Below are 15,713 nucleotides of genomic sequence, written 5' to 3' on the forward strand. Positions count from 1 at the left end.
ATGACTCCTTTCTAGTGGTGCTTCAACTAAATGCAAACAACCTCTCTGGTGCCTCGCTGTTTATGCACATTATTACTTCTACCAAAGCCGTGGTTTCAGTTTCTGCAGCCTGAAGTTCTTTGCCAGGATGTTTCACTGACAAAGGCCAACATGGTGGAAAAAGGCATCATCATAAGTTTTGGTTCTGATTTAATGAGCAGCTAAAACACTTTACATTTTTCTTTCTGAATCACATCTCTGGCAATGCAATGAAGTGTACTGTTTGTTAGTTGAAACTTCAATTATGATGATTTCAGGTCATGTTAGAGAGGACTCTTTAAACCACTACTTATTCTTTAAACATACCATAATGTCCTATTTCTACTTTCTTTTCACCATTTACAACAGTCCTTTAATCAGCTTTCTTCTTCCTAATATTTGTACTAATGACAACTTATAGGTTACTTTTAATAGGTCTTGTTTTCAAAGTCCCCCACTTTTCATTCTAGTCCTCCCTATCCCATTTTGTTTCTGGCCTCTATATTGCAAGATTTATACCATTATTGACTTTTTTTTTTTTTTAAAAGAGGTGGGCTTAGGTCAGAAAGATATGGGTCCATGTCCCCAGGCTGCAACTGAGGTAAACCACCATGGGCACCTGATCAAGGTCCTTAACCCCTGGCAACAGACTCCATCTAATGTAACTAAGATAGGTTAAATGCAGAGAATTTCCCAGCTGAGATCAATAAAATAAAATAAAATAAAATAAACTGATTTTTTTTCTTTTTTTTAAACTCAGCCTTTTGGTTGCTGGTCCTATTTCATATAACTATTTTTACCAGATTGTCAGTATCTGGCTGCAAAGCTGAAGCTTGAAAATACAACAGGTCATCCTGCTTAAAACCCTTTTCCACTACCTAATCTGGCATCATAGGAGATGACACAAATATAATAAACACATAGAAGAACAAGAAATTAAATATATGAAGGAAAGTCCTAGAAAATTATGATTGGTTTTACTTTATTTGTTTTTTTGATAAAGATGGAAACAAAAATACTGGAAAAACATAGACAAATAAATTAAGCTTAGATATTCATCCATTTATTTTAATACTAAATTCAATCTGTCCCTGATTACCATAGACATCAAATATCTATGCTGATTACTGTCTTGGCAGGACGCTTGATGATGACGTCAAACCGGCGCGACTTAACGCACCCTGACAGAAACAAACGTGATCGTTTGGCTGCATTTGTTCAGCTGTAGATGTTTGTACTTATTTAATAACTGGGGAACATAGTACATATCGTAGGGAGTAACATCTTCGTATCAGTCCACAATGACGTCGTCAATGCCGCAGAAGCGTTACTACAGACAACGCGCCCATTCAAACCCGATGGCACACCACACGTTTGACTAGTGAGTTGTGTCAATGTGACTTTTACACACCTCTCCACGAAATGCTTCGTTAACTTCGTGTTTTGTTTGGAGAGGTACAGATCAGATCTGTGCATTTGTCTTAGTGGTACTAGTGTATTGTAAGGCTTTTGGTGCAGTTCTGCAAAAGCAATCTGCAAAAATCCGTAAGAACATATATACATAAGAACATATACGCACACTATTATATATATATATATATATATATATATATATATATATATATATATATATATATATATTTATATGTGTGTGTGTGTGTGTGTGTGTGTGCGTGCGTGCGTGTGTGTATTCCAGGTGACTGCCTTATGAAGCTGAAAATGTCATGAGTGTGCCAAGCTGTCATCAAAGTAAAGGGTGGTTACTTTGAGGAATCTAAAATATAAAACATATTCTTCTATTTACCACTTTTTTTTCTACATAATTCCACATGTGTTCCTTCACAGTGTGGATTTGTTTAGTTGTACTTTGCAATTAAAAAAATAAAGAAAAACCACTTAGTGAGAAGGTGTGTCCAAACTTTTGACTGGTACTGTATGTATATATATATATATATATATATATATATATATATATATATATATATATATAATATGTTCTTATGGATATGCATTTATATAACTACATAGGTCTAAGAGAAGGTTATTTAACATAAACCCACTTTTCCAAACTCCTTGACCTACTAAAAATAGCAGGGAACTTGTATCATTTTTCAAGTCTGTTTGTCTACTGGTTTTGTCTGCATTGTCATCATCTTTCAAAGTCATAAGATCGGCCAGTTAAAGACAAATCAACCTCCACTTCAGCACTGGATTTGAACATGCTCTCCAGAAGTATTGAATCTTAGAGTGGAGTCAAAGATATTGGAAAGAGTGTACCTTCTGAGATTTCCAGAAGTTTCTTGTGTTTTTAAAGCCTAATTGATCTAACCTAGATGTTGAGTAGAAATCACTTAAAGTTGTTTCCGTTCTCTGATTTAGCCCCATCCTTTTCCATTCTAACACAATTTATAAAAAGTTTAATATTTTTTCCCCCAAAAGAGTTCTCATGCTGTTCATTGTGGTAAAATTTGTCAATAAAAAGTGTAATTAAGCCTGTTAAATTTCTAAATGAGACTTATTTTCAGCAAGATTAAGAAGAAATTTGTTCTGTTAAATATCAGCTGACTGTAGCTTACTGTTTCCTGCTTCTAAGTCCGGTGTGTCCCGAGGAAATGGACTGGTCCAAGCTATATCCAGACTTAATAACTGGCGTCATGTCTGAGAAAGAAACCCCACAAGTCGAGTTTGCAGACATTGGATGTGGATATGGAGGACTTTTAGGTAATTAGGTCATTGATCTGACAATCTGCAGTATTCTAAGGTCGAAGCTGTGTGCTGTATTGACATCATTTTTGTGTCTGTCTGCGTCTTTACTTACTTTTCACACCAGTGGAGTTATCTCCACTTTTCCCAGATAAACTCATCCTTGGTTTGGAGATCAGGGTGAAAGTCTCAGATTATGTTCAAGACCGTATCCAGTCACTGCGTTCCTCCCACCCAGGAAGCTTCCAGAACATCGCCTGCCTTCGTAGCAATGCAATGAAATACCTCCCAAACTTCTTTTTCAAAGGGCAGGTAGGTTTGCATTTGTATGTAAGTCGTAAGATTTATAAATTAGAAAGCCTAACATTATTTACAACTCTTTAAACTGTCAATCCCAAATATTTGTTTAAAAAAATAAATCTCTTTTTTTTTTTTTTCTTTTCACTTTTTTATTATTGACCATCCAAGAAGGATGTGATGACATCTGGTGGATGTTTTTAAATGACAGTGAAAATAATTAAATCCAGCCCAAATTCTGGAAAAGTTGGGACAATCTTTCAATTCAATTCAATTCAATTGACCTTCAAATTATATGAGCCAAAATTTTATTCATAAAAGCACCTACATAACATGAATGTCTAACCTGAGAAATTTCACAATTTTATGTACAAAAAGAGCAAATGTGAAATGTAATGCTCGCCACAGGTCTGAAAGTAGCCACACAGGGGCATTTTTACCATGCTGTAGCATCTCCTTTTCTTTTCAGAGAAGTCTAAAGATGTCTGGGCATCGAGGTTATAAGTTCTTGGAGTTTTGGAGCCTTTCTAATATTGGTTTCCAGCTGCTAAAGAGTCCGTAGTCGTCTTTGAGATTTCATTCAGTGATTTGCAAGGTATATTCTATAGGTAACGGATCTGGACTGCAGTCTGGGTTTGCATGTCCTGCTGAAATGCACAGCAGAACAGCTAAAATAGATGTCGTCTAGTTTATGTTGCTCTCAAACTTCTATATACTTTTCAACTTTTATAGTTTCTTTCAAAACATGCAAGCCGACCGTGCCGTAAGCGCTTATGGCCCCCCAGGCTGTTGGAATGAATGTTAATAACGTGCTTTTTTTCTCTTTCACCCAGAGGACAGTGTCCATGATTACTAGCAGTGTCAGTTTTAAACTTGTCTGACCGTAGAAAAACTCTCCCCACTTTGAAACAATCCATTTCAGATGAATCTTGGTCCACAGCAGCCCTTCTGGACCATGTTCAGATACGACCTCGGTTTTGCATGACAGGGCTTTAGTTGGTATCTGCAGTATTCCTGGATCCATTTGGTAATGTCAGTGATGAGTGATGAAGCATCATCTGCAAGCCCGAAGATCAGCCTTCCCCTACACACAGAGACACCCTCAGTTTCTCTGAATCTTGGTTGGTGTCATGCACTCTAGATGATGGTGCCAGAAAGCTTTTGCATTTTTGGCATTGAGAAACATTATTTTTGAAGTATTGGAAAACTCTGTTTCGGCACTTTCTCACAGATTGGAGAGCGTCTGCCCATTTTTATTTCTCTTTCGGACATCACTTTTACAGCTAATCATGTTACATACCTGGTATCAGTTAACTTAATAATGTCCTAGATGTTCTCCCTGCTGAATCTTTTTTAAATTTCTTGCTTTTTAAGCCATTTGTTGCCCTCTTGCCAGATATTTTTAAATCTGCAAGATACAGCATATTCAACATGAGCTCATTTTGTGCATAACATTGCCAAATTTCTCAGTTTAGACATTAGTGTTGTTGGGGTGGGAAAATCGAATTGAAAAATCAAAAAATGGGATTTTTCACTTCACAATTTTAAAATCAATTTTTTTGTTAAATAATCTTTTTTTCCGGATAAATAAAATTAATCCACTATACATGACATGACTTTGCAGCTTTTCCATGTAATCCACTATAGTTTTCATTTTGTTCCACTTAAACAAATGCCAAAATTTTAACTTTGATCTGCAATTATACAAACATTATTTGGTATTATCGATAATAGAGTCCATGAATGTGACACTGGTCTGTTTTACTTTTTGATAAGCCTGGCTGTAGGTATTAGTGTTCCCTGATGCTCCTCTTAGCTGCAGTTCAGTACAACTCTGCCAGTTAACAAAACCTCAGCTGTCAGTCAGATTAGATTTGGGTATTTTTGTTGGTGGCTTTGATAATAAACATTAACAAACCATGTGAAGCTTTAATGGAAAGACTACATAAAACTCTAATTGGAATTAATATTGGGTAATTTGCCTGAGTTATTTACTAAATTAAGTTACTGATTATTCACTTTAAGAGTGTCATCTTTGAAAGGTTTTGCTTTAAAAAATGGAAAAAGTAAAAACACATAAACTTGCTCTCTTACCTCACATTCCAGACAGGTTCATGTCCTGCCTGTTAGCAGGAGAAGTTGATCTGTCAGCAGAAGTTGGGACGACCCTAGATCCCTCTATACTCAATCTATAAATTTAACAGAGGTTTATTTGATTACTTCAGAAACAGTGTCCTTGTTTCTCTGTGTAATCCACGGGTCTCTTGTCGTGAACTGTTTTTAAGCTTTTTTTGCTACATAGAAATAGACTTTTGATCTGTTAAAATGTTATTTTCCATCACTTTGAGCAATGACTCCTTTACCTCCAAGCAGGTTTTAAACATGGAAGTTTATATAAAAGGTAACAGTTTTATATTGTTTGAGCTCACTAACCATTTGAGAAGCTCTAATATGTAGAAATAACTGCAGAATATGAAGTGCATATCAATATAAAGTACATGAGTGCAAATAAAAAAAAGCAGCTGTTCTGAAACAGCTCAATTAGTGTGGCTTACGTCAACGCTGGCAGTCCTTCCTGCCATGGTAAAACAAGAAACCACAAACCATACATTTAAAGATAATTACTTTCCCTGCGTTAAACATATGGACTGAATGGGTTTATATGGGTTGCTCAATAAATCCAAAGGATCTCCTAACAATGGGCTCATTGACAGACACACAAGGCATCATATCAGCTGAGTGTCGAGCGGTTCAAGATTTATCCGTTCCAATTAACTGTTGCAGTAATCTATGTCTTGTTGAAACTCGCATTAGATTACACAGTGGGCTTAGTGTACCAGGGTTAATTTAGGTGCCCTGGATAAAGAAAAAAAAATTCACCTCAAGGGCCTCGACTGGGTATAAAGTAGGAAAAGAACACAAAGAAAAGAACAGCTGTAAAAGTGACATATTTATGAAATACAAATCACATAGGTGTTTCAAATAAAACAAATGGTTTAATTTAATCTTTTTTTTTTATTATTATTTTTATTATGCTATTAAAGGTTGTTTTAAATAATATGACTGTTATTTGTACATGTGCATGTAAAGTGAAGGCTTTGTGCCAAACTGAGATTTGGAGTGCTGGAAAACTGCTTGGATTTGAGGTGAAAGTTGAATTAGATCTTATTTTAAAAAGCCCTAAATCTTTCATTAACTCATATAAGGTTACCATGGATGAACATCTGCTGCTGTATAGTTGTCTGCGCAACTTTTAGATAGCATTAAAAAAAAAATCTGAAGACCACCCAGAGTCAAAATGTTGCCCCAGTCCATGAAGTGTTTCACGTGTTGAACCAAGATTTCCAAAGAGCTGAAACACATTCTTTCTTCTTTTTTTTTCCTGGTTTGTTTTGTAACCTAAAAATAATTTAAAGTGTTGAGGTTTTTCCATCAGCAGCGAATGAGCCCCTGAGGCTGGAGCTGTCCCCAGTGATTATACCCCCCCATCTTTCTGTCTATACCAGACATTATTTATTTTAACTAATAAAATGTGACTGGAGTGATTTAAAAAAAAAAAAAAAAAAAAAAATCAGCCAGACTAATATCATTGGAGCCTGCATTTGTACTCTTGTCAAAGTCAGAGACATGGGGAACTTTATGAAAGAAAAAAATCAAGGAGGGAAATTCCAGTTTTGTAATCCACAGTGTTTAACAACCGACCGCAGAATATTATGGAGGCCACATTTACAGGCCAGGCAGAAACTGCTCAGACCCTTTCTCTTTTATCACACCGTATTGTGTTGTAAATTTAATGTTAAATGCATGAAATGTCACTTTTTATTACCCTTCAGTCTACTGTAACATAAATTTTGGTGCATTTTCTATTAAAAAGCCACACAAACATATATATATACTGCTCAAAAAAAAGGAAGGGACCACTAAAGTAACATGTTGTAGATCTGAACGAATGAAATATTTTTATGAAATACTTTGTTCTTTCCATAGTTGAATGTGCTGACAACAAAAATCATATAGAAATTATCAATAAAAATCAAATGTATCAAACCAAGGAGGTCTTGATTTGGAGTTAAACTAAAAATTCAAGTGGAAAAACACACTACAGGCTGCTCCAACTTCATGTCCTTTAAACAAGTCAAAGTGAGGCTCAGTAGTGTTTGTGGCCTCCACGTGCCTGTATGATCTCCCTACAACGCCTGGGCATGCTCCTGATGAGGCGGTGGATGTTCTCCTGAGAGATCTCCTCCCAGGCCTGGACTAAAGCATCTGCCAACTTCTGGACAGTCTGTGGTGCAACTTGGTGTTGGTGGATGGAGCGAGACATGATGTCCCAGATGTGCTCAGTTGGATTCAGGTCTGTTGAACGGGCGGGCCAGTCCATAACATCAATGTCTTCGTGTTGCAGGAACTGCTGACACACTCCAGCCACATGAGGTCTAGCATTGTCTTGCATTAGGAGGAACCCAGGGCCAACCGCACCAGCATATGGTCCCACAAGGGGTCTGAGGATCTCATCTCGGTACCTAATGGGAGTCAGGCTACCTCTGGCGAGCACATGGAGGGCTGTGCGGCCTTCCAAAGAAGTGCTACCCCACACTATTACTGACCCACTGCCAAACCAGTCATGCTGGAGGATGTTGCAGGCAGAAGAACATTCTCCATGGCGTCTCCAGACTCTGTCACGTCTGTCACATGTGCTCAGTGTGAACCTGCTTTCACCTGTTAGGATCACAGGGCGCCAGTGGTGAATTTGCCAATCTTGTTCTCTGACAAATGCCAAACGTCCTGCATGGTTTTGGGCTGTAAGCACAACCCCCCCACCATGTGGACATCGGGCCCTCATACCACCTTCATGGAGTCTGTTTCTGACTGTTTGAGTAGACTGATGCACATTTGTGGCCTGCTGGAGCTCATTTTGCAGGACTCTGGCAGTGCTCCTCCTGTTCCTCCTTGCACAAAGAAGGAGGTAGCGGTTGTGCTGCTGGTTTGTTGTTCTCCCACGGCCTCCTCCACGTCTCCTGATGTACTGGCCTGTCTTCTGGTAGTGCCTCCATGCTCTGGACACTACGCTGACAGACACAGCAAACCTTCTTGCCACAGCTCGCATTGATGTGCCATCCTGGATGAGCTGCACAACCTGAGCCACTTGTATGGGTTGTAGACTCCGTCTCATGCTACCGCTAGAGTGAAAGCATCACCAGCATTTAAAAGTGACCAAAACATCAGCCAGAAAGCATCAGAACTGAGAAGTGGTCTGTGGTCACCTCCTGCAGAAACACTCCTTTATTGGGTGTGTCTTGCTAATTGCTTATAATTTACTCCTGTTGTCTATACCATTTGCACAACAGCATGTGGAACTGATTGTCAATCAGTGCTGCTTCCTAAGTGGACAGTTCCATTTCACAGAAGTGTGGTTGACTTAGTTACATTGTGTTTTTTTAGTGTTCCCTTTATTTTTTTTTAGCAGTATACATATATACATATATATATATATATATATATATATATATATATATTGTTTCTGCTTGACTTGACTTTTCCTTGACTTTTTTTATTATTTTTTTTATTCTTTTATTCTTCCACTGTCTTTCAGCTCAGTAAAATGTTCTTCCTCTTTCCTGACCCTCACTTCAAGAAGACCAAGCATAAATGGAGGATCATCAGTCCCACTTTGTTAGCAGAATATGCCTACACGCTGAGAGTCGGGGTACGTACGAGTGATGCTTGTTTCAGCTATGAATAAGTCGAACAGAGAATTTCATTGTCTTTTTATTTATCCAAGTCTTTTTCACACATTCTACACACTGACAAACAAAAATAGTTTTTGCATAGTCATCAGAGAAAAACTGAAATATGTTCTGTAGAAAAGTTTTCAGACCTTCATGCAGCACTAAATTAAAGCACCTTTGGGTAAATTCAGAGGGTTGAGGAGACTGGGGAACACATAAAAAAGCAATGTACCGTATGGGATCTTTTTTTCACTCTGTGTAAACCCCACGTTTCACTAACGGTGCATTTATCTGTGTAATTGGAGGGGGGGGGCTGTTTCGCTCCAGACTGCTCTTTATATGGACGGCAGCATATTCTGATGCTTTAAACTGATTACTGCACAGTTATGCCACAGGTATTTCCTGTTTCCATTCATGCTCAAGCAAATGCTAAAAAAAGACCACACAAAATTCATTTTGAAAACAAAGATTGGTCACAAATCCCTCAAAAGGGGTGAAACTGCCTGCAGTAGTTACAGGTACAATGACAATCTTCCAGCAGATTGAAAGGACCTTTTGACAGCAAAGGCAGCCTCAGTTTTTTTCTTTCTTTTGGAAATGATTGCCTCCTCCCTGAGCCGCCACCTTATTGTGGTGGAGGGGTTCGTGTGTCCTCAAGATCCTAGCAGCTATGTTGTTGGGGCCTTTATGCCCTTGGTAGGGTCACCCATGTCAAACAGGTGTCTAGGGGAGGGACCAGAGTAAGTGCAGCTCAAAGACCCCTATGATGACAACAACCATGGGCGGAAATGTTCCCTTGCGCGGACGCTGGTTACCGGGCCCCCCCTCTGGTGCCAGGCCTGGGGGTGGGGCATGAGAACAAGCATCTGGTGGCCGGGCCTTTGCCTGTGGGGCCTGGTCGGGTGTGTTCCAATTACAGGGGAATCACACTCCTCGGCCTCCTCAGCAAAGTCTATTCTGGGGTCCTGGAGAGGAAGGTCCGTCGGATCGTCGAATCTCGGATTGAGGAGCAGTGTGGTTTTCATCCTCGTCACAGAGCAGTGGACCAGCTCTATACCCTCTTTGGGGTCCTGGAGGGGGCATGGGAGTTTGCCCAACCAGTCTACTTGTGCTTTGTGGACCTGGAGAAGGCATTCGACCGTGTCCCCCGGGGGCTTCTGTGGGGGGGGGTACCGGACCCCCTGTACGAGCTGTCCGGTCCCTGTACGACAGGTGTCAGAGCTTGGTCAGCATTGACGGCAGTAAATTGGATTCGTTTTCAGTGCAGGTCGGACTCCACCAAGGCTGCCCTTTATCACAGATTCTGTTCATAACTTATATGGACAGAATTTCTAGGCACGGCCGAGGTGTTGCAGGGATCTGGTTTGATGGCCTCAGGATTGGGTCTCTGCTTTTTGCGGATGATGTGGTCCTGTTGGCCTTATCTGGCCGTGATCTCCAGCTCTCGCTTGAGTGATTCGCGGCCGAGTGTGAAGCGACTGGGATGGGAATCAGCACCTCCAAATCTGAGACCATGGTTCTCAGCCGGAATAGGGTGGATTTCCCCCTCTGGGTCGGGAGTGCGTTTCTGCCTCAAGTGGAGGAGTTTAAATATCTCGGGGTCTTGTTCACAAGTGAGGGAAGGATGGCGCTTGAGATCGACAGGTGGATCAGTGCGGCGTCTGCAGTAATGCGGGCTCTGCGCCGGTCTGTCGTGGTGAAGAAGGAGCTGAGCCAGAAGGCGAAGCTTTCGATTTACCAGTCGATCTACGTTCCTACCCTCACCTATGGTCATGAGCTGTGGGTCGTGACCGAAAGAACGAGATCTCGTATACAGGCGGCTGAAATGGGTTTCCTCCGCAGGGTGGCCGGGCTCTCCCTTAGAGATAGGGTGAGGAGCTCTGTCATCCGGGAGGGGCTCAGAGTAGAGCCGCTGCCCCTTCGCATCGAGAGGAACCAGTTGAGGTGGCTCGGGCATCTGGTCAGGATGCCTCCTGGACGCCTCCCTGGTGAGGTGTTCCAGGCACATCCCTCGGGGAGGAGACCCCAGGGAAGACCCAGGACACGCTGGAGGGATTATTTCTCTCGGCTGGCCTGGGAATGCCTCAGGATCCCCCCCGCAGAGTTGGCAAATGTGGCTGGGGAGAGGGAAGTCTGGGCTTCCCTGCTTAGGCTGCTGCCCCCGCGACCCGACTCCGGATAAGTGGCAGAAGAGGAATGAATGGATGGATGGATGGAAATGGTTACACGGGTTTTGCACGCCTTGCCTTTTGGCAATTTCTTCCATTCCTTTTGGCAGAAATCCGTGGGTTCACCTTGACCTTTCCAGTTAATGGGCCTCATGTTCAGACCTTACAGTCGAACCGCTGTGTTTTCAAAGTGGTGTTCTTTGACTTGTTGCCTTGTTGTGATTTTAGTCTTTGACTCATCCTGAGATTCTGTACCCTCTAAAGCAAAGGTTTACACCCAGGGTAGCTCTGTAGTTTGCTGCATCCCACCTTCCTTCTGTCTGAACCAGTGTTTAAAAGGTCAACACAGAGGAGATTGAGGTTTATTCTTCAGGATAATTTCACTTTCCAAATAAGAACTCTTGCATTTTCACCAGTGCTGAGCTACCACTTTAATGAGTGGTTATAGCGAGGCCACCTGAAAGTCCTGTGATATGTATAACACAGACATGATGCCACCGTAAAAGAGGCATCAAGACGATGGTATACTTTCTGCTTGCTCTGTGGCTTTTGTCAGCTTCAAGGTAAAAGAACAAAGGCTGAAATGGTGAGGAGCAGTCTGGCAAAACACTCTGGGAAAATATCGGAGAGTTTAGCAGCATTCTTGTGTTTTTTTTGTTTTTCCACTTATTTGAATGGAAAATAAGATATGCATATTGATGAACAGGCAAGAATTGACATAAAAATATACAAAATTTAGCAAAATGCTAATTTCCATTTGTAGTCCCTTGACAGAAAACATATGACATTACCAATACACATAACAAGGAAGAGTTGCCTTTATGACTCATCTACAAAGTCACTCTCTGGTTAATCAGTGGCCTGCAGTCTGTAGAAGCCACACTTTCGCTTGAAACCCAGCCACATAGGTGCTAAATATTTAGCAGGTGCTACAACCTAATGGAAAAGCCCAAAACCTGACTTAAGTCGATCCAACAAGTGCAAGCGGGGGAAAAAAGGCCATTAGTTACCATCAGCTTGACATTTACGTTGACGTTTCCTTCGGACACATGTCATCCAGAATTACTTAACTTTGCAGGAAAGCCCCATCAGGAATGACTGTTGTTCTTTTGCTTCAAAAGCTTTTTGCTTTTTAAACAAATGTGTTATCCTTTCCTCTGCTCTGTGAACAGGCACACTCCTTGCAGGTGTGCAGAAAATTCTCATAGACGCATGGCTTGGTTTTAACTAGCATAGAGCATCAGCTGTCAGACCGTTTTTAGAGAAGTATTTGCTTAATTAGGCTCAGCTGGACTGCACTTAACGTCATAGAGGAAACTTAAAAACCATTGAAAGAAGTTTGATGCAAGTGTGATATCAAAGGGTTTGGATAGTTTTGTAAATGGAATATTTTAAACATCTGATTTGTTTCTGATAAATTTGCCAAACCTTTCAAAAAACCTCTTTAGCGTTTTGAGGTGAATTGTGCAGATTTACACAAAAAGACTCATTAAAAAGACAAATTAAAACACAATATACACAATTTGCTTAGAATTTAGAATTTGAATAGAATTTTCTGACAGGTAATAGATCTTAAATGTACTGTAATATTTTAAAGCATTTACGTTGTTTTATCGACATTTTTTAATTCAAGCATTTTTTATTTTCGAGTCTTTTTTTTTTTTTTGTTTCAAAGTCCCAGAGCCTAAAAACTCATAATGACTTAACATTTTCTGCTCTATTTTATCAGTTAGTTACACTGTGCAGAAATCCGTGAATTCGGTGAAATCAAATTGAGCAACCAGTGCGACCTGCGGCTGGTTGACGTCTGCACTCAGCCAGCTTCTGCCTGTCAGAGCTGTCAGTGCACTGCTTGGGACACTGATGGGAGTTGCTGGAAACAATGGAAAGCTTGTGTCAAAATTGAGTGTATTTGTGTGTGTGTGGATGCTTTTGTCTATGCACATGCTGGGGGAAGTTTTATCTGTATGAGCTTTACATGAGGCTTCAGCACTGGCATGTGGCCATAACTTTGCTGCTGGGTGGGGAGGCTGTCAGGAGTCTGCCTATTTAAAGAGGCAGTTTTTTTTTACCACATTGTTGAGTAGTAACTGTGTTTAGATCTAAAATGTGGTCAGAAGACACCCAAAACAGTAAACAGGAGTGATTAAACAGCAGTGATTAATCCGAATTATATGTCGAAGACACAGTCTTTCATCGTCGTCCTACCCTGCCTGAGGGGGGACAAGGAAAAAAAAAAATCATACGTGCTTAAACGCACAAGTGTGGAAATCTGTGCCTCACAACACTTTCATAGAAATCCTTTTTCTTGTAATTTTATCTGTTCAGCCTCCAAAGTAAACTATATTGGCACAGGTGATTCACCTCTGTGTTGTCTGTTGGCTATTTTTATCTATTACAGAAGTCTCTCTCTCCTGGTGATGAAACCATAAACTTTCACCCCAATTTTTTTTTTTCTTTAATCTTTTTAAATGAAAGGTTTACTTCAGGAAATAATAAATGGGTTTATGTTTAACACTGTCATGTAACTTATTTTACCCAGAACTGTTTTAATAACCTCCATGTGTTTGATCATGTTAGGGTTTGGTATACACTATGACAGATGTGGAGGAGGTCCACCTCTGGATGGTGAAGCACTTCACGGAACATCCGCTGTTTACACGTGTCGCAGATGAAGAACTGGTATGTTGATGTGGAGCTTTTCATCTGAATATTTACATTGTGCTTTTTCTTCAGGCTTTCCAAGAAAAGATCATTAAATCCACTGTTATGACTGTGTACTTAATACTGAGCCATTTCAGGCTCATCTGTCACGTCCTCCTGGCTTTTCTCTGCAAACTTTTTCAACTTCAGATATGCAGAAAAGCTTTTTCTGCATATCTGAAAAGTGCCTTTTTCTTCAAATCTCTGCCATTGGAAGCATTATTATTCCGTGCTCTACTGATGGCGGACTTGCGAATGTTGACATTTGCCACTATGAACGGGATCTTTTCTCAGCTCTTATAGAATACGGTCAACCCAGATATCTCACTCAAACTTGTTTCCAATCCAAGCGGTACATAAACTTAAGCTACTAGTGGAAAAGTGATATTTTACCTTTCGTACAGCTAATAAATACCAAGTTAAATTTTTTGTTTCATTTTTTTAAATTCTTTTTTCATCAACTTTTAGGAGTTTCAGGTCATATTTTTGTAGTAATGGAAAAAAAGTTCTTGGTATTTTACAGCCCGTAGCTGATCCTTCACACAGGAGCACAGATTGGTAATGAAACAAACAGGGTAAAGTCTGCAGAAGAGCTATGTTAAAATGGATAGCAATATTTTGACTATTGACCTTATTCTCAATATATTCTTAATGCAAATGAGCTGTGAACAGAATATTCCTTTCTTCATGCTATTTACATACAACAGCACATCTATCACCTGAGTCGTGCTCACATTAGGTCCCCTGACACGAGTACCATGTTTGCACCCATCTTATCTGATCATTTTTGTCTGACTCTTCTGGAGCCAAGAGCATGCATGTAAAGTGGCAGCATGTGTTGCAGAATGCCGTGAACACTGTGGTAGGATGCAACAATGTGACTTTACCTTACGGATGGCACCGTCTCATTGTGGTTGGCATCAACTGTTTCTCAATGCAACCTAAGTAAAGCTGCAGTGACAGATGGATCCACATTACATGACATTGATTCAGCACATGCTTTTATCCAAAGGGACTCTCATTTAGGAGTGCAGAGTGGTTATGGCACCTAAAGAGTTTGTGATTGACTTTTAGTTCAGGGAATTTGAAATATCTTCTTGCAGTGACTGAGCACTGCAGGTGTCAGCTCCATCAGAGGAGAGAAAAAAAGATTGATCTGTAAATCTAAACTCATGGTTTATAAAAGAAAAATGCCCAAGTTTCCATTAGTCTTGTTCATAGTCTTTGCTTCTTTGTGCTCAAATTTCAGTAATGTTTTCCGCTTTACACTGGGCTTTCAAATTACTTGTAGACTCTGAAGAATCAACCCTCTGCAGCATTTTGAGATATCAACTCGGTACACTTGGAACCATGACTGAGGCAGAACCAAAAAGATGGAGGATAGTATCAGGTCAAGACAATGAAAAACCAAAACAAAGAGCATGGTGAGCCATTAAGATACCAAATAATTGTAAAGTAGCATAAATATCCATGTGTGGTGAGAAGGAAGGCGCACACATTCAGTCTTGTGATGCTCTGATCCAGTTTCGAAACTAGTGTAAAAAAAATGCCAACTTCTGAGAGAAACTGGACCGCACCACCCAGGAGTTGATCATTTCTTCAGAAATATATGTTATGATGGATCAAACCAGAGTGTGGCCTTCCTCTCAACCAGTAGCTGCTCCAGGGATAGCTATGGATGGATGGATGGATGGATGGATGCTACACTGTGTTCTTTCATCCTAATTAATCTTTTGTATTTGCAGACTGACGATGTCATCGTAAGTCGTTTGGGTACGTGTACGGAGGAGGGGAAAAAGGTGCAGAGAAATGGAGGGAAGAATTTCCTCGCAGTTTTCCGGAGGATTGAAGATTCACTCTGAGACTAAATACTTTGAACTTTGTGATATTTGTGATCCGTAAATCCATCTGTTTATGGAGGGTAACGGCTCAGTGAATCTAGCCAGTTATTTCCCAAGCAGATGAAAATCAGAGGCTTCATTTTATTTTATTTTACTTTTGCATCCTTTTGTAAATGAACAAGCTGTCTTATATAACAGATCTTTTTTCTGAGCCTTTTCATATATGTATATTTGATTTCTCAGCTTACAAGAGA

The 15,713-nt window shown here is 40.2% G+C and overlaps 1 protein-coding gene across 1 annotated transcript; it reads left to right on the top strand.

Annotated features, from left to right (window-relative positions):
* The first annotated feature begins 1,282 nt into the window (after nt 1-1,282).
* On the top strand, nt 1,283-15,506 carry mettl1 (methyltransferase 1, tRNA methylguanosine). The gene is made up of 6 exons (XM_079242958.1): nt 1,283-1,399; nt 2,612-2,739; nt 2,849-3,033; nt 8,612-8,725; nt 13,496-13,597; nt 15,364-15,506. The coding sequence occupies exons 1-6, from the start codon at nt 1,320-1,322 to the stop codon at nt 15,478-15,480; spliced, it is 726 nt and encodes a 241-aa protein (XP_079099084.1). The 5' UTR covers nt 1,283-1,319; the 3' UTR covers nt 15,481-15,506.
* Nucleotides 15,507-15,713: the final 207 nt, after the last annotated feature.

This window comes from Telmatherina bonti (assembly GCF_933228915.1).
Source record: "Telmatherina bonti genome assembly, chromosome: 6".
Classification (NCBI taxonomy): Eukaryota; Metazoa; Chordata; class Actinopteri; order Atheriniformes; family Telmatherinidae; genus Telmatherina; species Telmatherina bonti.

Bases quoted from the DNA above. Each gene is read 5' to 3' on its own strand.
- mettl1 (XM_079242958.1), top strand. From the start codon at position 1,320: ATGACGTCGTCAATGCCGCAGAAGCGTTACTACAGACAACGCGCCCAT. The intron at 1,400-2,611 runs GTGAGTTGTGTC...CCTGCTTCTAAG, and splicing joins GCACACCACACGTTTGACTA to TCCGGTGTGTCCCGAGGAAA. The intron at 13,598-15,363 runs GTATGTTGATGT...TTGTATTTGCAG, and splicing joins GTGTCGCAGATGAAGAACTG to ACTGACGATGTCATCGTAAG.